Source organism: Sinohyriopsis cumingii, chromosome 2, assembly GCF_028554795.1.
Source record: "Sinohyriopsis cumingii isolate HCF-2022 chromosome 2, ASM2855479v2, whole genome shotgun sequence".
Lineage (NCBI taxonomy): Eukaryota > Metazoa > Mollusca > Bivalvia > Unionida > Unionidae > Sinohyriopsis > Sinohyriopsis cumingii.
This window is the reverse complement of record NC_142962.1, coordinates 165,911,652-165,938,484: the sequence shown is the minus strand read 5'-3', so window position 1 is coordinate 165,938,484 and position 26,833 is coordinate 165,911,652. Positions and strand designations below refer to the sequence as shown.

Below are 26,833 nucleotides of genomic sequence, written 5' to 3'. Positions count from 1 at the left end.
TGATAAAGCAAGATATACAATACACAATGAAATGCAGGGCCACACCATAAGCTCCCTTGGTTTTACAACCATAGCATCTAAACATCCAAGAATAATTCTAATAGTGTAAAAATCTAAAGAATTAATTTACATTTGATTGGAAACATAACTTCTAAATATGGTAGATTTCGCTGTTTGATAGATGTGACAGGCAAATGTAGGCAAAACTCATAGGGAAACAATAATCTGGAGCATAAAAATCCCAAACAGACTAGATATAAGATGTCAGTTGAGAGGTGACTGGACAGTTACAAGAATACTAGATATAAAGAGATGTCAGTTGAGGGGTGACTGGACAGTTACAAAAAGACCAGATATAAAGAGATGTCAGTTGAGAGGTAATTGGACAGTTACAAAAAGACTAGATATAAAGAGATGTCAGTTGAGGGGTGACTGGACAATTACAAAAAGACTAGATATAAAGAGATGTCAGTTGGGGGGGTGACTGGACAGTTACAAAAAGACCAGATATAAAGAGATGTCAGTTGAGGGGTAATTGGACACTTACAAAAAGACTAGATATAACGAGATGTCAGTTGACAGGTAATTGGACAGTACAAAAAGACTAGATATAAAGAGATGTCAGATGAGGGGTAATTGGACAGTTACAAAAAGACTAGATATAAAGAGATGTCAGTTGAAGGTGACTGGATAGTTAGAAATATCTCAGTTATAATAAATTTTTCTTGCTAATGGACGAGAATAAAATATTGTTACAGTTACGTGGAATTTCCGTGGGTTGCTGACAATCTATGATTATATGCTACAGTTACGTGGAATTTCCTTGGGTTGCTGACAATCTATGATTATATGCTACAGTTACGTGGAATTTCCTTGGGTTGCTGACAATCTATGATTATATGCTACAGTTACGTGGAATTTCCTTGGGTTGCTGACAATCTATGATTATATGCTACAGTTACATGGAATTTCCGTAAGTTGCTGACAATCTATGATTATATGCTAAGGAGACAAAAGATTCATCTCTTTAACTAGCTTGTTGCTAAAAGAAGCGACCCTTCAATGGAATTCATTCATTTTTGCAATTTAAAATTTTCATGATTTTACAAAATCTTACATTTTTCGTGCTGTGTAAACTGATGGACTGGGGAAGGGGTTCTACTGTTCCTACAATAAGATCATTGTTTCCTGGATCATTATATTTTTGGCTTGTAGCAACTATGAAACCACTTAAAATTTGGTACTCCACAAAAATGAAGAGTATTCAGAGTATTACCTGTATTCAGTGAATTACCTGTATTTAATGTATTAGCTTATTAAAGTACTACCTGTATTTAGTGTATTAGCTGCATTCAGTGTATTCCCTGCATTCTGTGTAGTACCTGCTTTCAGTGTATTACTTTAATTCAGATTATTACCTTTATTTATGGTATTAGCTGTATTCAGTGTATTAACCATAGTCAGTGTATCATCTGTATTCAGTGTATTAACTTATTCAGGGTATTACCTTTATTCAGGGTATTAGCTGTATTTAGTGTATAAGGTGTATTCAGTGTATTATATGTATTCAGTGTATTACCTGTATTCAGGTTATTAACTGTACTCAGGGTATTAGCTGTATTCAATGTATTAACCATATTAAGTGTATCATCTGTATTCAGTTTATTACTTGTATTCAGGGTATTAGCTGTATTCAGGTATTAAATGTATTGAGTGTACAAGTTGTATCCAGTGTATTAGACACATTGTGTATTATTTGTATTCAGTGTATTACCTGTAATCAGAGTATTACCTGTATTCAGTGTATTACCTGTATTCAAAGTAGTAGCTGTATTCAATGATTACCTTTATTCTGTGTATTAGCTGTTTTCAGTATTACCTGTATTCAGTGTATTAAATGTATTCAGTGTGTAAGCTGTATTTAGTGTATTAGATGTATTCAGTTTATTATTTGTATTCAGTGTACTACCTTTAATCAGAGTATTACCTATATTTAAAGTGGTAGCTGTATTCAGTGTATCACCTTTATTCTGTGTATTAGCTGTATTCAGTATTACCTGTATTCAGTGTATCACCTGTATTCAATGTATTAGCTGTCTTCAGTGTATTAACTGTATTCAGCGTATTCGATGTATTCGGGTTATTGGCTATATTCAGAGTATTACATATATTCAGTGTAACAGATGTATACAGTATTACCTGTATTCAGTGTATTACCTGTATTCATTGTATTAGTTGTATTCAGTGTAATAGCTATATTCAGAGTATTAACTGTATTCAGTGTATTACCTGTATTCAGATTATTACCTGTATTAAGTGTATTAACTGTATTGAGATTATTACCTGTATTCAGTGTATTACAGATATTCAGTGTATTCATAGCTGCCACCCCCGAATAAAAAAATACTGACTTCTTGTGACAAAAATACTGATTTTCAGGAACAAATAATGATTTTTAAAATTTTAACGCATATGTAACTATTTACAACATATACAACCATCAGTAAAGTAGGACAGTGCTTTACATAATTATTTAATGTCAGAGATGCATGTATTGTACCATATTCCATTTGGATGCCCATTCAGAAGGTTCAAGAGTGCAACACACTCAGACACAGACTTTTTACAGTAGCCTTTTCCACACCTTATTTTTATCCCCAATCATTATCAATTTGAATGTCTCAACTTTCACTGAAGATCTCAATTCTGTGTTATTTTCTTACTGAACTGTTTTCATTCTAGCATATGAGTAATCCTTTGTGATCTTACTGTCTGGAAAACGTGTGCGAAATAAATCGCCAGCAACACTAGTAACTGAAAGAGGAAGGTTAATTTCCAAAAGAAATTTAATAAACCGATATACGTCGTAAGTTCAGGCTGAGTTGTGTATGATGAAGCAGCAAGCTGATGTTTATTAGCTTTTTCGTGCTCTTTATTTCATAGGCGCCCAATAGCGAAATCATGTTACACAACTTGCAAAACGTAGAGTTTTCTCCTTTACTAGATGGTTTCACAAATCTAAACAATACGGCACAATTGTCCTTCTAGTTCTGTTTTTTTTGTCTTTCCTGGAGAAAATTCTGAATATTCTGCTTTCCTATTCAACATGATTAGAAGCTGATTATTACGAAGATGAGATACAGTGACAGCGGTAACTGTTTGCGAAATCCAATATGGCAGATAAAGACAGGCATTGTAGCCTCGATTTTGAATGAATCAATCATATTGCATAACTGTATTCCTATATACATGCAATACATTTCTATCATAATGGAACCGAGTGCCCATTCTAAACTGAAAATTGCAAGGAATTGTTTTAATATTTAAAAAAATAATAATAGAAAACGTAGTTTTTGCCCAAAAAAATGTACACCCGTATTCAGGTCCAAAATACGGGAGAAATACAGAAAAAACGGGACACTTGGCAGCTATGTGTATTAACTGTATTTAGTGTATTACCTGTACTGAGAGTATTACCCACATTCAGTGTATTATCTGTATTCAGATTATTACCTGTATTCAGTGTATTATGGATATTCAGTGTATTAACTGTATTTAGTGTATTACCTGCATTGAGAGTATTATCCATATTCAGTGTATTAGTTGTATTCAGTAAATTAACTGTAATCAGTGAATTACCCATATTCCAAGTATTATCTGTATTCAGAGTATCAATTGTATTCAGTGTATTAACCCTTTACCTCACAGAGTGTATGCCTTTTTAGCCCTCCAATACACATGTAGCAAAGTTATCCAGTGCAGAGCATTATAAATAGAACATCTGTTACCTATTCGACTCCATATACATAGACCTGTCTGTTAACTGTTAAGCAGTGTAGTGTATGTTAAAGTCCAATTGCTACAGTCGTGTAATTATTTTTCACGGATAAATTTTTTATGTGTTTTAAAATCTTGAGAGAACTCGTTCACCATCAAGTCAGTGAAGCCGTGTGACCAACTGTAGCTGCCATTTCTCATACTCGAAATTTACAAGTTCTTTGCGTCTACATCACTAAGTAATCTGAATTAAATTATTTATAAAAACTAATTGCTACCTACATCAATATTAAAGCCTTTACCTAAGTTATTGAAGCTTTCATAGTTGTGATTCTAATCATGAAAAGTACTGAACGAAATCCACGACCTCCATTTTGGAGAGTGGAGAATATGACCCAGTTACTTTAAATAGCAGATTTCGACTACAGCATAAACAGCAACCATGTGATCTGACATAATGGACATTCACAGCAATGAATGAGGTATTTAATAGGGGGTTTTCCCTGAAGGTGGGGCTATGAAAACCGGCTAAAAATGGCTGATGTTTACAGCAGGCATTAAAAGGCGCTTCCATGTGAATGGAGTAGAGGCGTCAAAAGGCGCTTCCATGAGAATGGAGTAGAGGCATCCAAAGGCGCTTGCATGAGGTAAAGGGTTAACTGTATTCAGGGTATTACCTGTTTTCAGTGTATTAGCTGTATTCAGGGTATTGCTGTATTCATGGTTTTAACAGTATTCAGTGTATTAGCTGTATTCAGTGTATTAGCTGTATTCAGGGTATTAGCTGTATTCAGTGTATTAGCTGTATTCAGGGTATTAGCTGTATTCATGGTTTTAACAGTATTCAGTGTATTAGCTGTATTCAGTGTATTATCTGTATTCAGGGTATTAGCTGTATTCAGGGTATTAGCTGTATTCAGTGTATTAGCTGTATTCATGGTTTTAACAGTATTCATGGTTTTAACAGTATTCAGTGTATTAGCTGTATTCAGGTTATTAGCTGTATTCAGTGTATTAGCTGTATTCAGAGTATTACCTGCGAGTGACAATACTGTACTTGGAGTTGATAAACCAGTTAAACTGCTGCCACAGCGACATCTCTGAGGTCTCTTTCTGTATAAACTTATCCTGTAGCGCCTGCTGGTACTGCCGTAACTTGATCCCTTTCAATATGTCCATTAAGGTCACATTACCCTCAATTTCTGACAGAGAAAATAAATATACTTTTAATTAAAAAATACAATTTATTTAAAACAAATGTGAGGTTTCATTTTAAGAATTTTTTTTGAAAAGCAGCTGTGTGTAAAGTTGATGTATGGGGCAGAAAAAGGGGCATTTATTGGCTATGCAATTTTCTGTCTGCCCATGGAATTGAAATCACCTGCAAATAAGCTGCTGATTGGTCAGTCACAGGACTGACTGTTTAGACGGACAGACCTGACATCGCAACTGTACAAACCTGATGAGGTGGTTTGACAGATGACTGGTTACGGGCCTAACTGTTTAGTTAGACGGATGTGGCATCCCAATTGTACATGCCTGATGAGGTGGTTTGACAGATGACTGGTTACGGGCCTAACTGTTTAGACAGACAGACCTGACATTGCAACTGTACAAACCTTATGAGGTGGTTTGACAACTGACTGGTTACAGGCCTAACTGTTTAGTTAGACAGATGTGGCATCCCAGTTGTACATGCCTGAAACTGATTGGTCACAGGCCTGACTGTTTAGTTTGATGGACCTGACATCCCAACTGTACATGCTTGATGAAGTGGCTTGACAGCTGATTGTTCAGTAGACTATTTAGACAGCCAGGCCTGATATCACAACTGTGCAAGCCTAAGGCCCCCCCATGTAACTCTGGTTGGCAGACAGTCCCCGTTTCTCACTCCCTACCCTATCACTTTCCCCCCATGATATATATTAAATAATTAATAACAGATTTTTAGAACATTATAATGGGTTTAAGAAACAAAACCAACAAAGCATTAAATACACTACAGTATGTGTGCCTCGTAACAAATTTAACATATAGGTCTAGTGTCACTGGCTATTGCAACTATGTATCATTGATATTATGAACACTGTAGATAGATCCCAACGAACGCGTAAACATACCATTACGACGAACCAGATTACTGTAGGTTACTTGGTACAAGTTCAGTTTCAATGTTTTCATCCAGCGCCATTTGTTTTTCTCTCTCACTCCAGATTTTTGCTTATTTTGTCCCTTATGCATGAAATGGGAGAGGGGAATAGAAAAAGTTTTGATTGTGATGAAATTGTGTACCATTTTAATTTATTTCGAAAACAGGGACTGTTAATACCTTTTACCATTATTTTCACATGTCATTTATGATTAATGAATGAATAGAAATTCATCATTGATCAAAAGGCCTACAGTGGAAAAAATGTTTATATATTTGTATTATTGTACCATGGGCAGATCACAATTTGATATACCAGTAGTACTGGTATATCAATTTGCTTTATACCAACACTTTAAATGCCATGTTATTTTTAATGTATGTGGTATAAATGTATATAGAGTTTATAGAAACTACTGAACTGTTTGTACCATTTGAGATTTTCTGGGTAAAACCAGTGAAAGTGGTAAAAGTATCAGGTTGTGCTGAATCAGATCTATGCAATGGCTACTAGACATACCAAATTAAATTCCTATTTCTATGAAGCGAAATCCCAGAGATAAAAACTTTGGACGTTTGACTGTGCTTGCCAGTCAACATCTTCTACTCAGACTGAAATGCTATGTTCGATATTGAGTTTTGCTGAGATTGCTCTAATCACATGAGCCGACATCCTCATGAGGTAACTCGGTTTTGATGAGAATTCAGAGCAAAAAGAATGTATTACCCACATCAAATATGAGAGACTTCATGGATTATATCCTCTTTTAAGGACTTAACCAGAAGAAAGAGACACTTTCCTATTCCATGAATTTGTTCTGTGTGCTTCAAGTATTGTTTGAGAGTATGGATTGGGTATTTTCCACATGCTTTCTTCATATATCTATGAAGGCGAAAGGGCATAAAACAACTTTCTGATTATCCACTGACAACAATCTATTCTTGGCTACAAAGTCTCGCTGCATTATTAAAATCATGGAACCATCTGATCTGAACTATTGATAGTAAGATGCCATTGAGACTACATGTGACTTGCTCACCCTGCATATCAAAACCAAAGTTACCAGGAAACATTTTTTGCATGATAGTAACTTCAGTGAGATTCAGGCTAAAGGCTCTGAGCCATGTCAAAACCCAAAGCAAGATTCCACACAGGGTGAGAGTTTTGGCCTGTTCCAGTCAAAACTGTCGAGCAGATCTTTATCATAACCAATACCCATTATGCCATGATGCATGTTGGATATCATAAACGAGTAACTGTAATCGGGGCCAATGTTTTCTCCTCGAATGTCCAGAGAAAAATGTCAACCAACTGTGGGACTGAGGCACTCAGAAGTATGACGTAACTGACTTTGCACCTGTCTCTGAATACACATCCTTTCCCTCATAAACCCTCAAAGGGGGTGGGGGCTTCTTGTAAGATTTTCTCCACAATCAAAGTGAAAGCACAAGGTAGTATGATAACTCTGACTTTACCTGGCTGTGGAAGTGCAAGCTAGTATGATAACTCTCACTTTACCTGACTGTGCAAGTGCAAGCTAGTATGATAACTCTCACTTTACCTGGCTGTGGAAGTGCAAGCTAGTATGATAACTCTAACTTTACCTGACTGTGGAAGTGCAAGCTAGGATGATAACTCTAACTTTACGTGACTGTGGAAGTGCAAGCTAGTATGATAACTCTAACTTTACCTGGCTGTGGAAATGCAAGCTAGGATGATAACTCTAACTTTACCTGACTGTGGAAGTGCAAGCTAGGATGATAACTCTAACTTTACCTGGCTGTGGAAATGCAAGCTAGTATGATAACTCTAAATTTACCTGACTGTGGAAATGCAAGCTAGGATGATAACTCTAACTTTACCTGGCTGTGGAAGTGCAAGCTAGTATGATAACTCTCACTTTACCTGACTGTGCAAGTGCAAGCTAGCATGATAACTCTCACTTTACCTGACTGCAAGTGCAAGCTAGTATGATAACTCTAACTTTACCTGACTGTGCAAGTGCAAGCTAGCATGATAACTCTAACTTTACCTGACTGTGGAAGTGCAACCTAGTATGACAAATCTAACTTTACATGGCTGTGGAAGTGCAAGCTAGTATGATAACTCTAACTTTACCTGGCTGTGGACGTTCAAGCTAGTATGATAACTCTCACTTTACCTGACTGTGGAAGTGCAAGCTAGGATGATAACTCTAACTTTACCTGGCTGTGGAAGTGCAAGCTAGCATGATAACTCTAACTTTACCTGACTGTGGAAGTGCAAGCTAGCATGATAACTCTAACTTTACCTGGCTGTGGAAGTGCAAGCTAGTATGATAACTCTAACTTTACCTGACTGTGGAAGTGCAAGCTAGTATGATAACTCTCACTTTACCTGACTGTGCAAGTGCAAGCTAGTATGATAACTCAAACTTTACCTGACTGGAAGTGCAAGCTAGCATGATAACTTTAACTTTACCTGACTGTGGAAGTGCAAGCTAGTATGATAACTCTAACTTTACCTGACTGTGGAAGTGCAAGCTAGTATGATAACTCTCACTTTACCTGACTGTGCAAGTGCAAGCTAGTATGATAACTCTAACTTTACCTGACTGTGGAAGTGCAAGCTAGCATGATAACTTTAACTTTACCTGACTGTGGAAGTGCAAGCTAGTATGATAACTCTCACTTTACCTGCCTGTGCAAGTGCAAGCTAGTATGATAACTCTCACTTTACCTGAATGTGCAAGTGCAAGCTAGTATGATAACTCAAACTTTACCTGACTGTGGAAGTGCAAGCTAGCATGATAACTTTAACTTTACCTGACTGTGCAAGTGCAAGCTAGTATGATAACTCTAACTTGACCTGATTGTGGAAGTGCAAGCTAGTATGATAACTTTAACTTTACCTGGCTGTGCAAGTGCAAGCTAGTATGATAACTCTCACTTTACCTGACTGTGCAAGTGCAAGCTAGTATGATAACTCTAACTTTACCTGACTGTGCAAGTGCAAGCTAGTATGATAACTCTAACTTTACCTGACTGTGCAAGTGCAAGCTAGTATGATAACTCTCACTTTACCTGACTGTGCAAGTGCAAGCTAGTATGATAACTCTAACTTTACCTGACTGTGGAAGTGTAAGCTAGCATGATAACTTTAACTTTACCTGACTGTGGAAGTGCAAGCTAGTATGATAACTCTCACTTTACCTGACTGTGCAAGTGCAAGCTAGTATGATAACTCTAACTTTACCTGACTGTGCAAGTGCAAGCTAGTATGATAACTCTCACTTTACCTGACTGTGGAAGTGCAAGCTAGCATGATAACTTTAACTTTACCTGACTGTGGAAGTGCAAGCTAGTATGATAACTCTAATTTTACCTGACTGTGGAAGTGCAAGCTAGTATGATAACTCTCACTTTACCTGACTGTGCAAGTGCAAGCTAGTATGATAACTCTCACTTTACCTGACTGTGCAAGTGCAAGCTAGCATGATAACTTTAACTTTACCTGACTGGAAGTGCAAACTAGTATGATAACTCTCACTTTACCTGACTGTGGAAGTGCAAGCTAGTATGATAACTCTCACTTTACCTGACTGTGCAAGTGCAAGCTAGTATGATAACTCTAACTTTACCTGACTGTGGAAGTGCAAGCTAGTATGATAACTCTCACTTTACCTGACTGTGCAAGTGCAAGCTAGTATGATAACTCTAACTTTACCTGACTGTGCAAGTGCAAGCTAGTATGATAACTCTCACTTTACCTGACTGTGGAAGTGCAAGCTAGCATGATAACTTTAACTTTACCTGACTGTGGAAGTGCAAGCTAGTATGATAACTCTAATTTTACCTGACTGTGGAAGTGCAAGCTAGTATGATAACTCTCACTTTACCTGACTGTGCAAGTGCAAGCTAGTATGATAACTCTCACTTTACCTGACTGTGGAAGTGCAAGCTAGCATGATAACTTTAACTTTACCTGACTGGAAGTGCAAGCTAGTATGATAACTCTCACTTTACCTGACTGTGGAAGTGCAAGCTAGTATGATAACTCTCACTTTACCTGACTGTGCAAGTGCAAGCTAGTATGATAACTCTAACTTTACCTGACTGTGGAAGTGCAAGCTAGTATGATAACTCTCACTTTACCTGACTGTGCAAGTGCAAGCTAGTATGATAACTCTAACTTTACCTGACTGTGCAAGTGCAAGCTAGTATGATAACTCTAACTTTACCTGACTGTGCAAGTGCAAGCTAGTATGATAACTCTCACTTTACCTGACTGTGGAAGTGCAAGCTAGCATGATAACTTTAACTTTACCTGACTGTGGAAGTGCAAGCTAGTATGATAACTCTAATTTTACCTGACTGTGGAAGTGCAAGCTAGTATGATAACTCTCACTTTACCTGACTGTGCAAGTGCAAGCTAGTATGATAACTCTCACTTTACCTGACTGTGGAAGTGCAAGCTAGCATGATAACTTTAACTTTACCTGACTGGAAGTGCAAGCTAGTATGATAACTCTCACTTTACCTGACTGTGGAAGTGCAAGCTAGTATGATAACTCTCACTTTACCTGACTGTGCAAGTGCAAGCTAGTATGATAACTCTAACTTTACCTGACTGTGGAAGTGCAAGCTAGTATGATAACTCTCACTTTACCTGACTGTGCAAGTGCAAGCTAGTATGATAACTCTAACTTTACCTGACTGTGCAAGTGCAAGCTAGTATGATAACTCTAACTTTACCTGACTGTGCAAGTGCAAGCTAGTATGATAACTCTAACTTTACCTGACTGTGGAAGTGCAAGCTAGCATGATAACTTTAACTTTACCTGACTGTGGAAGTGCAAGCTAGTATGATAACTCTCACTTTACCTGACTGTGGAAGTGCAAGCTAGCATGATAACTCTCACTTTACCTGACTGTGCAAGTGCAAGCTAGTATGATAACTCTAACTTTACCTGACTGTGGAAGTGCAAGCTAGTATGATAACTCTCACTTTACCTGACTGTGCAAGTGCAAGCTAGGATGATAACTCTAACTTTACCTGACTGTGGAAGTGCAAGCCAGTATGATAACTCTAACTTTACCTGACTGTGGAAGTGGAAGCTAGTATGATAACTCTAACTTTACCTGACTGTGGAAGTGCAAGCTAGTATGATAACTCTCACTTTACCTGACTGTGGAAGTGCAAGCTAGTATGATAACTCTCACTTTACCTGACTGTGCAAGTACAAGCCAGTATGATAACTCTAACTTTACCTGACTGTGGAAGTGCAAGCCAGTATGATAACTCTAACTTTACCTGGCTGTGGAAGTGCAAGCTAGTATGATAACTCTCACTTTACCTGATTGTGGAAGTGCAAGCCAGTATGATAACTCTAACTTTACCTGGCTGTGGAAGTGCAAGCTAGTATGATAACTCTAACTTTACATGGCAGTGGAAGTGCAAGCTAGCATGATAACTCTAACTTTACCTGACTGTGGAAGTGCAAGCCAGGATGATATCTCTAACTTTACATGGCAGTAGAAGTGCAAGCTAGCATGATAACTCTAACTTTACCTGACTGTGGAAGTGCAAGCTAGGATGATAACTCTAACTTTACCTGGCTGTAGAAGTGCAAGCTAGGATGATAACTTGAACTTTACCTGACTGTGCAAGTGCAAGCTAGTATGATAACTCTAACTTTACCTGACTGTGCAAGTGCAAGCTAGTATGATAACTCTCACTTTACCTGACTGTGGAAGTGCAAGCTAGCATGATAACTTTAACTTTACCTGACTGTGGAAGTGCAAGCTAGTATGATAACTCTAACTTTACCTGACTGTGGAAGTGCAAGCTAGTATGATAACTCTCACTTTACCTGACTGTGCAAGTGCAAGCTAGTATGATAACTCTCACTTTACCTGACTGTGGAAGTGCAAGCTAGCATGATAACTTTAACTTTACCTGACTGGAAGTGCAAGCTAGTATGATAACTCTCACTTTACCTGACTGTGGAAGTGCAAGCTAGTATGATAACTCTCACTTTACCTGACTGTGCAAGTGCAAGCTAGTATGATAACTCTAACTTTACCTGGCTGTGGAAGTGCAAGCTAGTATGATAACTCTCACTTTACCTGATTGTGGAAGTGCAAGCCAGTATGATAACTCTAACTTTACCTGGCTGTGGAAGTGCAAGCTAGTATGATAACTCTAACTTTACATGGCAGTGGAAGTGCAAGCTAGCATGATAACTCTAACTTTACCTGACTGTGGAAGTGCAAGCCAGGATGATATCTCTAACTTTACATGGCAGTAGAAGTGCAAGCTAGCATGATAACTCTAACTTTACCTGACTGTGGAAGTGCAAGCTAGGATGATAACTCTAACTTTACCTGGCTGTAGAAGTGCAAGCTAGGATGACAAGTCTGATTTTACCTGACTGTGCAAGTGCAAACTAGGGTGGCAAGTCTGATTTTACCTGACTGTGCAAGTGCAAATTAGGGTGGCAAGTCTGATTTTACCTGACTGTGCAAGTGCAAACTAGGGTGGCAACTCTGATTTTTTACCTGACTGTGCAAGTGCAAGCTTGGGTGGCAATTCTGACTTTTTACCTGACTATGCAAGTGCAAGATTGGGTGGCAAGTCTGATTTTTTACCTGATTGAGGAATGGTGTGGTTCATCATCTGTTCATACAGGGTCACATTCCTCTGAAATTCAACATCGGTGGTGTTGACAAATATGTACATGTAGCAAGAGGGCTCAGTGGAGACAGTGTGGACTATGTGGAACTCATTGAAAGGTAGCTGAAGTAAAGAAAATGTGAAGATTACTCCAAAGTATGTGTAAAGCTATAAACTGCATCTAATTCTAACCCTAACCCATTCCAGGAAGTTGTAGGGAATTTATACACAACTCTCATCTAATTCTAACCCTAACCCATTCAAGGCAGTCGTAGGGAATTTATACAAAGCTATCATCTAATTCTAACCCTAACCCATTCCAGGCAGTCGTAGGGAATTTATACAAAGCTATCATCTAATTCTAACCCTAACCCATTCCAGGCAGTTGCAGGGAATTTATACACAACTCTCATCTAATTCTAACCCTAACCCATTCCAGGCAGTTGTAGGGAATTTATACAAAGCTATCATCTAATTCTAACCCTAACCCATTCCAGGCAGTTGCAGGGAATTTATACACAACTCTCATCTAATTCTAACCCTAACCCATTCCAGGCAGTCGTAGGGAATTTATATACAACTCTCATCTAATTCTAACCCTAACCCATTCCAGGCAGTTGCAGGGAATTTATACACAACTCTAATCTAATTCTAACCCTAACTCATTCCAGGCAGTCATAGGGAATTTATACACAACTCTCATCTAATTCTAACCCTAACCCATTCCAGGCAGTTGCAGGGAATTTATATACAACTCTCATCTAATTCTAACCCTAACCCATTCCAGTCAGTCATAGGGAATTTATACAAAGCTATCATCTAATTCTAACCTTAACCCATTCCAGGCAGCTGTAGGGAATTTATACAAAGCTATCATCTAATTCTAACCCTAACCCATTCCAGGCAGTCATTGGGAATTTATACAAAGCTATCATCTAATTCTAACCCTAACCCATTCCTGTCAGTCATAGGGAATTTATACACAACTCTCATCTAATTCTAACCCTAACCCATTCCAGGCAGTCATAGGGAATTTATACAAAGCTATCATCTAATTCTAACCCTAACCCATTCCAGGCAGTTGTAGGGAATTTATACACAACTCTAATCTAATTCTAACCCTAACCCATTCCAGGCAGTTGTAGGGAATTTAAACAAAGCTATCATCTAATTCTAACCCTAACCCATTTCAGGCAGTTGTAGGGAATTTATACACAACTCTAATCTAATTCTAACCCTAACCCATTTCAGGCAGTCGTAGGGAATTTATACAAAGCTATCATCTAATTCTAACCCTAACCCATTCCAGGCAGTTGCAGGGAATTTATACACAACTCTAATCTAATTCTAACCCTAACCCATTCCAGGCAGTCATAGGGAATTTATACACAACTCTCATCTAATTCTAACCCTAACCCATTCCAGGCAGTCGTAGGGAATTTATACACAACTCTAATCTAATTCTAACCCTAACCCATTCCAGGCAGTTGTAGGGAATTTATACACAACTCTAATCTAATTCTAACCCTAACCCATTCCAGGCAGTTGTAGGGAATTTATACAAAGCTATCATCTAATTCTAACCCTAACCCATTCCAGGCAGTTGTAGGGAATTTATACACAACTCTAATCTAATTCTAACCCTAACCCATTTCAGGCAGTCGTAGGGAATTTATACAAAGCTATCATCTAATTCTAACCCTAACCCATTCCAGGCAGTTGTAGGGAATTTATACAAAGCTATCATCTAATTCTAACCCTAACCCATTCCAGGCAGTTGTAGGGAATTTATACACAACTCTAATCTAATTCTAACCCTAACCCATTTCAGGCAGTCGTAGGGAATTTATACAAAGCTATCATCTAATTCTAACCCTAACCCATTCCTGGCAGTCATAGGGAATTTATACAAAGCTATCATCTAATTCTAACCCTAACCCATTCCAGGCAGTCATAGGGAATTTATACAAAGCTATCATCTAATTCTAACCCTAAACCATTCCAGGCAGTTGTAGGGAATTTATACAAAGCTATCATCTAATTCTAACCCTAACCCATTCCAGGCAGTCGTAGGGAATTTATACAAAGCTATCATCTAATTCTAACCCTAACCCATTCCAGGCAGTTGTAGGGAATTTATACACAACTCTAATCTAACTCTAACCCTAACCCATTCCAGGCAGTCATAGGGAATTTATACAAAGCTATCATCTAATTCTAACCCTAACCCATTCCAGGCAGTTGTAGGGAATTTATACACAACTCTAATCTAATTCTAACCCTAACCCATTCCAGGCAGTTGTAGTAAATAATAAAAATGTATACACAACTCTAATCTAATAAATGAAATGCTTCCATTCCAGGCAGTCGTAGGGAATATTACAAATTTATACACAACTGCATCTAATAAATGAAATGATTCCATTCCAGGCAGTCATAGGGAATATTACAAATTTATACACAACTCTCATCTAATAAATGAAATGCTTCCATTCCAGGCAGTCGTAGGGAATATTACAAATTTATACACAACTGCATCTAATAAATGAAATGACTCCATTCCAGGCAGTCGTAGGGAATATTACAAATTTATACACAACTGCATCTAATAAATGAAATGACTCCATTCCAGGCAGTCGTAGGGAATATTACAAATTTATACACAACTCTCATCTAATAAATGAAATGCTTCCATTCCAGGCAGTCGTAGGGAATATTACAAATTTATACACAACTGCATCTAATAAATGAAATGATTCCATTCCAGGCAGTCGTAGGGAATATTACAGATTTATACACAACTGCATCTAATAAATGAAATGATTCCATTCCAGGCAGTCGTAGGGAATATTACAAATTTATACACAACTCTCATCTAATAAATGAAATGATTCCATTCCAGGCAGTTGTAAGGAATATTACAAATTTATACACAACTGCATCTAATAAATGAAATGACTCCATTCCAGGCAGTCGTAGGGAATATTACAAATTTATACACAACTGCATCTAATAAATGAAATGACTCCATTCCAGGCAGTCGTAGGGAATATTACAAATTTATACACAACTCTCATCTAATAAATGAAATGATTCCATTCCAGGCAGTCGTAGGGAATATTACAAATTTATACACAACTGCATCTAATAAATGAAATGATTCCATTCCAGGCAGTCGTAGGGAATATTACAGATTTATACACAACTGCATCTAATAAATGAAATGATTCCATTCCAGGCAGTCGTAGGGAATATTACAAATTTATACACAACTCTAATCTAATAAATGAAATGCTTCCATTCCAGGCAGTAATAGGGAATATTACAAATTTATACACAACTGCATCTAATAAATGAAATGATTCCATTCCAGGCAGTCGTAGGGAATATTACAAATTTATACACAACTCTCATCTAATAAATGAAATGATTCCATTCCAGGCAGTTGTAAGGAATATTACAAATGTACACACAACTCTCATCTAATAAATGAAATGCTTCCATTCCAGGCAGTCGTAGGGAATATTACAAATTTATACACAACTGCATCTAATAAATGAAATGATTCCATTCCAGGCAGTCGTAGGGAATATTACAAATGTATACACAACTCTCATCTAATAAATGAAATGCTTCCATTCCAGGCAGTCATAGGGAATATTACAAATTTATACACAACTGCATCTAATAAATGAAATGATTCCATTCCAGGCAGTCGTAGGGAATATTACAAATTTATACACAACTCTCATCTAATAAATGAAATGCTTCCATTCCAGGCAGTCGTAGGGAATGGTACAAATTTATAAATAACTGCTTCAACCATCGGATCAAGTGACATTCCTTAAGCTTTTGATTGTTCAGTAGGCAAGCTAGATTCACTTCATATCAACTTAAGACAAAAACGGGACAAGAACATTCCAAGGGTCTAGTCTCAAATAAAATACAACTCTGGCCATATACATAAAAATCCTGCCAAGGGTCCAGTGTCATATAAAGTACAACTCTGGTCATGAACAGAAAAACCCTGCCAAGGGTCTAGTTTCATATAATACAACTTGAGTCACACACAGAAAAACCCTGCCAAGGGTCTAGTTTCATATAATACAACTTGAGTCACACACAGAAAAACCCTGCCAAGGGTCTAGTTTCATATAATACAACTTGAGTCACACACAGAAAAACCATGCCATGGGTCCAATGTCATATAATACACAACTCAAGCCATATACATGGTTCCGAAGCTTCTCTAAAGATAAATTTCCAGGTCATTTCCAGGGGTTTTCCAGGATGAAATTACTTGTTTAAGGTTCACAAATGACTATTACTGAATGAATTAAAGAACATTTCAGCATCATGTACAAATTCCCAAAATGTATCACATGAAACAAGTTTGATTATATTCCTACAAAATGGCATGAAAAGTCATTTCAATGTACAGAATAAAAATTCTAACTTTATTTTGCTGCATAATGTTGCTAAGTGGGAACAACATAATAAACTTAAATTATGTTTTGTTTCCTTCCAAACCTTTAATTCTAAAGAATTTTATAGCAATATATATATATATATATATATATATATATATATATATATATATATATATATATATATATATATATGTATATATATATATATATATATATATGTATATATATATGCATATATATATATATATATATGCTTCTCATAGAAAGTAACATTTTCTATTACAGTATATATATAAAAAACAATAAACGAAAACAATTAGAATCTTGTCTTGTAACAAAAAGACCTTAACCCTGAATTTATCTGTGCCAATAAAATCCCAAACAAGATTTTTCAAACAACCTAATCTCCTTAAGATGATCTGGTTAAAAATCCATCATTTAAAAAACATTTTCAAAAAGGTTGATTTAAATTTCGACAATTATATAATATTGAATAAACAAGGACTGAAGTACTGAATTTTCTGTAAAATCAACTTATCTTCTTGTAATTCGTTAAACCAGTCCCCAAGCCTCTATTGATACAGGGGCTCATATCGTTTTTTTAATATATAATACAAGGAACAAAAATTTCTCATTTCGGCTCTGAGATTCAACAATTTGGACTACAAATCTGGCTTAAAATGAATAGCAGTCCATTTTCTAATTGAGTTTCCTCCGATTCTTCCCACCCCATTTTTCATATTTGGACATTTATTTTGGGGTGTGGGGTCATTGCAACTGCATATAAAAAATTTGGAATTTGCCATCACTATGTAGTAGTGACATATGGTAGTCGTTTACCAGCATGCCTAGAAATTTAAACTTATGTTATATTGACTCATACCTGCATGAAATCGATTGGAAAATTAATTATTTTCTCAGAAATGGCAAGCATCATAATCGTTATGTCATTAATACGCTGACACATGAGACAAAACTACGGCTTAGATGAAATCTGACCCAGTACTCGCCATTTGCATTACTAGTCACATGACCTCACAAATCTCAAATGACGACATCGGAAGTCCAATAGTCACGTGATATCAACAACAAATTTCTTTATAATGTTGTTGTACAAGAATTCAATTATATTAAATGAAAGTCAGATACATTTTGTAAAACCAGCAATCTTGCCAGTCTAATTTATCAAGCAGAGAACACATGTTAGCGTGGTAGTCACATGATACAACAAAACTCCAGAACTCGGAATATATAAATATGGAGAATTTTGTGTTCTTTCATTTTTGTATTTTTATTACAACAACCAGTATACAACATTCATTTCCTATTTTATTATTTTTTTCTCTACAACATTTGAAAATGTGGGTTGTTAGATTTGTGTACTCATGCAACTAGAAATGCAAATTGCGAGTAACAGGTCACATTTCATCAATGATGTAATTTTATCTTGTCTTTCAGCAGATTAAAGACATAATGATTTTAATACTCACAATTTCTGAGAAAATAAGTAATTCTCATATTGATTTCATGCATGTATCACTCGACCTAACAATGTTTAATGTTTTGCTTGGCCATCTGGTAAGCGGCTAAGCTTTGCCACCGCCATGTTGGCCTCTTGTGTTGCTAGACTGGTTTTCATACCTTCAATGTAAGGAAAGATAAGAATATTGAGCTGACTTTCAAAATAAATGTCTACTAGTCGAATCTAATCCACTGGGGATTTGGATTAACTCAGCATATATGTTCATTGAATGCAACCAAATGATCCATACTGCATCCTCCGAATATTCTGGCTAGAATTCTGTAAATTTAACTCACGATCAGTTTAGTTACAACTCAATTACGTAACTGTTTCGGGCGTCAAATGGTGGTGGAAAATTCTCCCGTTTTTTTCTGACTTACATCAATATTTGCAAAATTCAAGGACTTTTCCCGGTCAGTAAAAAAAATATCATTTCTCCTGACTTTTTCCTAATTTCCCCGTAGCATAGGAACCCTGCATATACTGGGAAACCCTGCCAAGGGTCCAGTGTCATATCAAATACAACTTTGGTCATAAACAGAAAAACCCTGCCAAGGGTCTAGTTTCATATAATACAACTCAAGTCACACACAGAAAAACCATGCCATGGGTCCAATTTCATGTAATACACAGCTCAAGCCATATAGAGGGAAATCCTACCAAGGGTCCAATGTCATATAATATACAACTTAGGCCATGAACCAAACAACCCTACCAAGGGTCCAGTGTCATATAATATACAACTTTGGCCATGAAACAAACAACCCTACCAAGGGTCCAATGTCATATAATATACAACTTTGGCCATGAACCAAACAACCCTACCAAGGGTCCAGTGTCATATAATACACAACTCACGCCATGAACAGAATAACCCTGCCAAGGGTCATGTGTCAAATAATATACAACTTGGGCTATACATGGGAAAACCCTACCAAGAGTCTATGGTCATTTATATACAACTCAGGCCATACACAGGAAAACCCTGCCAAGGGTCATGTGTCAAATAATATACAACTTGGGCTATACATGGGGAAAGCCCTGCCAAGGGTCTAGGGTCATTAATATACAACTCTAGCCATACACAGGAAAACCTTGCCATGGGTCTAATGTCAAATAATATACAACTTGGGTTATACATGGGAAAACCCTGCCAAGAGTCTAGTGTCATTAATATACAACTCTAGCCATACACAGGAAAACCCTTCCTGGGGTCTAGTTTCAAATAATATACAACTTGGGTTATGCATGGGAAAACCCTGCCAAGGGTCTAGGGTCATTAATATACAAATCGGGCCATACACAGGAAAACTCTGCCAAGAATCTAGTGTCAAATAATATACAACTTGGGGTATATACAGGAAAACCCTGCCACGGGTCTAGTGTCAAATAATATACAATTTGGGCTATGCATGGGAAAACCCTGCCAAGGGTCTAGGGTCATTAATATACAACTCAGGCCATACACAGGAAAACCCTGCCATGGGTCTAGTGTCAAATAATATACAATTTGGGCTATCTATGGGAAAACCCTGCCAAGGGTCTAGGGTCATTAATATACAACTCAGGCCATACACAGGAAAACCCTGCCATGGGTCTAGTGTCAAATAATATACAACTCGGGCCATACACAAGAAAACCCTGCCAAAGGTCTAGTGTCATTAATATACAACTCAGGCCATACACAGGAAAACCCTGCCAAGGGTCTAGTGTCAAATAATATACAACTCGGGCCATACACAGGAAAACCCTTCCAAGGGTCTAGTGTCAAATAATATACAACTTAGGCTATACATGGGAAAACCCTGCCAAGGGTCTAGGGTCATTAATATACAACTCAGGCCATACACAGGAAAACCCTGCCATGGGTCTAGTGTCAAATAATATACAACTTGGGTTATACATGGGAAAACCCTGCCAAGGGTCTAGTGTCATTAATATACAACTCGGGCCATACACACGAAAACCCTGCCAAGGGTCTAGTTTCAAATAATATACAACTTGGGGTATACATGGGGAAAACCCTGCCAAGGGTCTAGCGTCATTAATATACAACTCGGGCCATACACAGGAAAACCCTTCCAAGGATCTAGTGTCAAATAATATACAAATCAGGATATACTGTTCAAAACTGCCAAGGGTCAAGGGTCAAAAAATATAAAACTCATGCCAAACACAGGAAATCCTGTTATAACTTGTTTTGTTATAACATGAATTCAGATATAAACAGTTAGGGCAGTACTCCCAAATATTCACAATCTCTTCAATTTTTCCTGAATAGGTTTTGAATTATTACAAAGTTTATATGCAACAATAATAGTGCACCTTGTTAATTCATAAACATGTATTGCATGTTTGAATGAATAAAATTGTTTTTCCTTAAATGAATACAGATGTTAAAGTTTTCATTTGTGATTTGTGCCAAAAGAACAGTGAGGGAATGACAAAGAATTTTTCACATGATCATGTTACAAAGCTACTCAATGTGTGTCAAAAGACCAGTGATGGAATTCCAATAAATATCTACTGAAATTGGTTGATCGAATAAAATTCCATATAAAGAAAGAAAATGTAACAAACATCGGTCGGAATAACATTTTGGGGGATGAATTATATTACCTCTATCAGTTTGAATTGTTTAGGGAGACATGACTGAATCTGATTAACAAATACTGTTATATACATCAGAATATTTTTCACCATGAATAACAGATACAAATATGCACTGTTCCAGAAAAACATATGTAGGATCCAGGGAAAACAATTTCAATTTAAAGTAGTCACCCATAGATGCAATTTTGAATTTGGCATTATTTTCACATGAACTCAGAGTAATCAGCATATATTGGTAAATATTTTTGATAATCTGCCTTCCTGGATACCATATTTTTGATAATCTGCCTTTCCTGGATACCATATTTTTAAAGAAACGATCCTAAAATAACAGCAAACAAATCAGAAACCGAATAAAGGTCTTAACAGCTGCATATGCTGATTTTACATTTCAACCAATTTGCAACTTTTTATACACTAAGTGATATTTTTAATTTAAATAATTGATACTAGTCTCATACAGAAATGAGTCTTAAAGCTGAAATTCACTTTTCTTTAGATACCCCTTGGATCTGTGCATACTCCCTCCCACTCTTTCTGATTTGTTATCTCTTTTTTCTCTTATCTCTCTTATTGCTACTACATCACACACTATGACCAACTACATAACAAAAATTTGTATTTACCTCTTTTGGCATGCATGTATGGCCTGATTATGATTTCTTACATTATTACACTCTATGGTCTTAAAAATAATTTAGTAAAATTCAAATAATAATAACCTTTTATGTACATCCCCACTTGCCCTATGTCACAATAACCTTATGTACATCCCACTTGCCCTATGTCACAATAACCTTATGTACATCCCCACTTGACCTATGTCACAAATGACCTTATGTACATCCCCACTTGACCTATGTCACAATAACCTTATGTACATCCCCACTTGCCCTATGTCACAATAACCTTTTGTACATCCCCACTTGACCTATATCACAATAACCTTATGTACATCCCCACTTGACCTATATCACAATAACCTTATGTACATCCCCACTTGCCCTATGTCACAATAACCTTATGTACATCCCCACTTGACCTATGTCACAATAACCTTATGTACATCCCCACTTGACCTATGTCACAATAACCTTATGTACATCCCCACTTGACCTATGTCACAAATAACCTTATGTACATCCCCACTTGCCCTATGTCACAATAACCTTGTGTACATCCCCACTTGCCCTATGTCACAATAACCTTGTGTAAATCCCCACTTGACCTATGTCACAATAACCTTATGTACATCCCCACTTGCCCTATGTCACAATAACCTTTTGTACATCCCCACTTGCCCTATGTCACAATAACCTTATGTACATCCCCGCTTGCCCTATGTCACAATAACCTTTTCTGAAAAAACTCCATCATCTTAAAAGCCACAATGCAGACATTACATGCAACTTGTGTGCCATGTGCAAATGTTGTTGTTATAAGATTAGCCATTAACAGAATTTGTCGAATGTATCACATTACTAGTTTTGGAGCACTTCACTGACGGAATTTGTCGAATGTATCACGTTACTACTTTTTGGAGCACTTCACTGACGGAATTTGTCGAATGTATCACATTACTACTTTTTGGAGCACTTCACTGACGGAATTTGTCGAATGTATCACATTACTACTTTTGGAGCACTTCACTGATGGAATTTGTCGAATGTATCACGTTACTACTTTTGGAGCAATTCACTGATGGAATTTGTCGACTGTATCACGTTACTACTTTTGGAGCACTTCACTGACGGAATTTGTCGAATGTATCACGTTACTACTTTTGGAGCACTTCACTGACGGAATTTGTCGAATGTATCACGTTACTACTTTTGGAGCACTTCACTGACGGAATTTGTCGAATGTATCACGTTACTACTTTTGGAGCACTTCACTGACGGAATTTGTCGAATGTATCACATTACTACTTTCGGAGCACTTCACTGACTGAATTTGTTGAATGTATCACATTACTACTTTTGGAGCACTTCACTGACTGAATAGGAGGTGGCACTCTTAATTTGAAACTGAATAATTTGACATCATTTAAACCTAACATCTTGATTATTTCAAAAAATGGTTTACGTCAGATAACTTTTTAACCTTTTTTAGCAAAACATTCCTTCATCCCTAAATTCAGTTAGATTGGAAGAATGGTGAAAATTTATGATAAACTGTGGAATTGGGGCTATAATGGAATATTACCCCAAACCGTACACAAATTTTGTTCAAGAAACTTCTAAGGTCATAATTGTGGGTGGGTCTTTAACTCAAACCCAAGTAAACAACCTATCTATAGCTTACTAACAAGACAAAGAACATACCAAAACTCTATGGTCAATCATGGTCTAAGGTCAGGAACACACTTAAATACACAGAGCAAAATAAAGATTCTTTCTGTTCTGATAATTGTTAATCTAATTTGCACTGAAAAATCAACAATAAAGCTAATAATTCTTCTGTGTTTGTCTTCAATACATTCATTGTAGACAATCGTTGTTCACTCCAGGGTAAACCTTAGATCTCCAAAGCTTGCTCAATTAACCAAAATACACACTGTACACCAAATAATGATGTTGTTTAAACAAGTTTATCATTCAAAATAGATAAACTAATTTATTTACCTACTGAATTTAATAGAAATGATGAAGGTTGTTTTATTTGTAAATTTTGTTCAATATATAACCACCTGACTCTTGCCATGATTTCCTTACAAAAGAAACGTATCTTTTTGTTCTAAGTGTTATTCATGTACTAAATGGTTTGACATTAAATTGCCAAACTTTGGTTAACGGTGAGATTAAATTAAAGTGTTTGCATAAATAACATGTCATACATCTGGAATGTAAGCAATCATAGGGAAAAATGAGCTACGGTTATTTGGGGAGATATGCAGGTAGCTTGCAATTAGTTTTGGATTTGAAACTTCTAGTTTCAGTTTCATCTGAATAATAGGAAACAGAAATGATAATAATGACGATGGCACTATGCTAATAAGTCTTGTCTCAGATTATAAAAGGGTTTGGGTTAGTTATGTGAAAGTTAAATGTTTTTTGATGAGCCTATGAGAAGGTAGATTTAACCATTTTGCAATGTGGCTATTTTCTGCTTTCAACAAAGCAAATGGAAATATTATCCAACTGCAGCTTATCAGCACCATATATACTTGCTCATAAGTCACACCCCCCTTTAGGCCTACAAAGAGAAAATTTCTCTTTGACCCTCCTAAAAGTCAGGGCGTAGTTTGCAAGTCAGATCCATCTGATTTGTCATCAGTAAGTCCAAGTTGCACTTTGGAAAAATAAATAAGTCCAACTTGATCTACAGATGGATAGGAAAAATAACAAAACCAGTGTAAAATACAATTATATTATGCCATGGAATGTCACAAATAAATTGTCAACTTACAATTTGTTCTAATTAAAATCAATAATGCTTGATCCATTTATATGATAAATCCATGAATTAATTTATATATCACATACTGGTATCAAAATAGTTCAGAATTAATGAATTCACAATATCCCATAATATGTTAATTCCATATGTCTACAAATTATGACCATATTTTTGTGATTCACAGTATCCTATACAAGCCATTATCTAATATTGTCTGGTGCAAAGTCCAAGAATTCATTCTCATTGTCTTATAAAGTTCTGAAATCCTCCATCGTCATCTAATTATTGTAAATCATCATCATAAGTATCATCCGACTCCACTGTCAAAGGCAAGTGCTTATGTAGAGACTGAGCTTGTGCTCTGTAAGTAACACTTTGATTGTACTGTCTGTGAAATCTACTACAACATGCAACCAAACACTTATCAAATATACAGCATGATCACAACTAGTTCAACTAACCACCCTCTGTTACTTGGCACTGAGCAAGTACCAAACTCATGGATTGATCAAAGGGTTGTCATGTAGTTAAAGGAGGTGCTGCCTTTGCAAGTTAAGAGATTGTAAGATGTAGAACTCTATTTGACACTCAACAAGTATTAAATTCACGGCTTGATCAAATGAACTGTCAACTTGAAAATAAAGTGAGTGCTACCTTTACAATCCAAGGGTTTATCAGGTCATGTGCACTGGTAGAAAACTTGGGTAATATCACTTGGTGACTAAAATATAACTCATGGACGAAGAAAATGCAACTTAAATAAAAAAACTGTATTGCATCAAACTCAGCGTTTAAATGCAAAATTCAAATATTAATACAAATACAGGTTGTTAGGACTTGTATGAAAATGGAAGCAATATACTTGCGAGTGAACACCCACAGTAAACAACACTGAAGAACACTTTGCTGTAGGTAGTAGTTAATTTCTAACTGATCCATGTTTTCAAATTATTATAATCGAAATAACCAGAGATGTGTCCCAGGGCTTTATCACCCCCACCCTTGTCATCAAAATAAGGGAGGAGTAAACTGAAAATGAGAAGAGGAGGAAATGGCCATAATTCAATATTTACATAATGCTTCAATATCCATCTCTCTTTCTACCTGATCGACTCTGTAAGACCCTTACTGAAATTAAAATGTTTGAAAGATGTTACCTCTAGTTGTATAGCATTAATCTCTTGATTCTTTCTGAGCTTAATCTATTTCTTATCTGTGTACAAATATTGTTACTATGAACCCACATTCACAGTCTGCTGTGTGAAGGGGCACATATATGGCTAGCTTAGCCAGCTGGAAAAAATCTAAAAACTGTTCCTTATGGTTGTTATGTCCAATTTTACACAGCTCAAAAGTATTGTCTTTTGGATACTTCTGTTCCAAAATAAGATTTTTCACTAACAAAAGCTTTACCAAAGTTGAAGTATCATGACTTAGCACTTTACTGTCTATACCAGATTACTGTCCCATAATGCTCCATAAGGATTTGAAGTCAATTTATGCTAGTCTACTTGTTCAAACAAATGACTTGGATCAATTAAACATCTTTGCTTCTTATTTTCGTTCATTTTATAATCTTACTTATTACATTTATCATAAACTTTATGCTAGGGCTGCAGTTTTGCTGCACACAATCCCACAGGGCTAAATTGTGATGAGAAAAGAAACAAAAATTGCACTCAACTTTTAAATTACCTGTATTTTAATTTGTTTTGTTTGCTTGCTTTTTCCACATTTAATTTCAAAGTAACACTGAAATGAGGGGTTGACCAGTTTGCCATTTGTTTTTGTCCTTCCAGTATTTACATCGGACTTGAATTTAACACCATTTTCGGGTTCAAAATCACTCACTGGTATCTCCATTAACACTTTCCAAGCTCCAATAATCTGATATACTTCCTAACTTCAAATATAAACTGCCTGCATCACCATGATCAGCCAGTATTTGCCAAATGAACTTGTCATATTTCTGGGAATCTGCCAATTTGGGTCATTTAGATAGCCAATAAGATAAACACACATGTGTAAAACTTCCTGATGCAAGGTTCAAACTACAACAGAATGCTTGTTACAGGGTTCAGTGTGCCAATCAAATTTATTTTAACAACCATTTATGGCAAGCCAAAGAAACCACACGTGTAAACAGTTTTAAAAAAATTACATGTCACGGCAAATGCTACAACATTTCTACTGGCTTGACTTGTATTGCGACAAGTACTTTAAGGGTGAACAGCTGAATAAAATTCTGTATTGAATAGGGTACATACATATATATATATATATATATA

The 26,833-nt window shown here is 36.4% G+C and overlaps 1 protein-coding gene across 1 annotated transcript in view; it reads right to left on the bottom strand.

Annotated features, from left to right (window-relative positions):
* Positions 1 to 4,809: 4,809 nt before the first annotated feature.
* Positions 4,810 to 26,833, bottom strand: part of LOC149806251 (vitamin K-dependent gamma-carboxylase-like) — a 152,899-nt gene continuing 130,875 nt past the window's right edge. The window contains exons 13-14 of the mRNA XM_089935497.1: positions 12,557 to 12,704; positions 4,810 to 4,979 (exon numbers count right to left, since the gene is read on the bottom strand). Of these exons, the coding sequence (XP_089791623.1) occupies positions 4,810 to 4,979; positions 12,557 to 12,704 (318 nt within the window). The remainder of the gene's footprint in view (positions 4,980 to 12,556; positions 12,705 to 26,833) is intronic.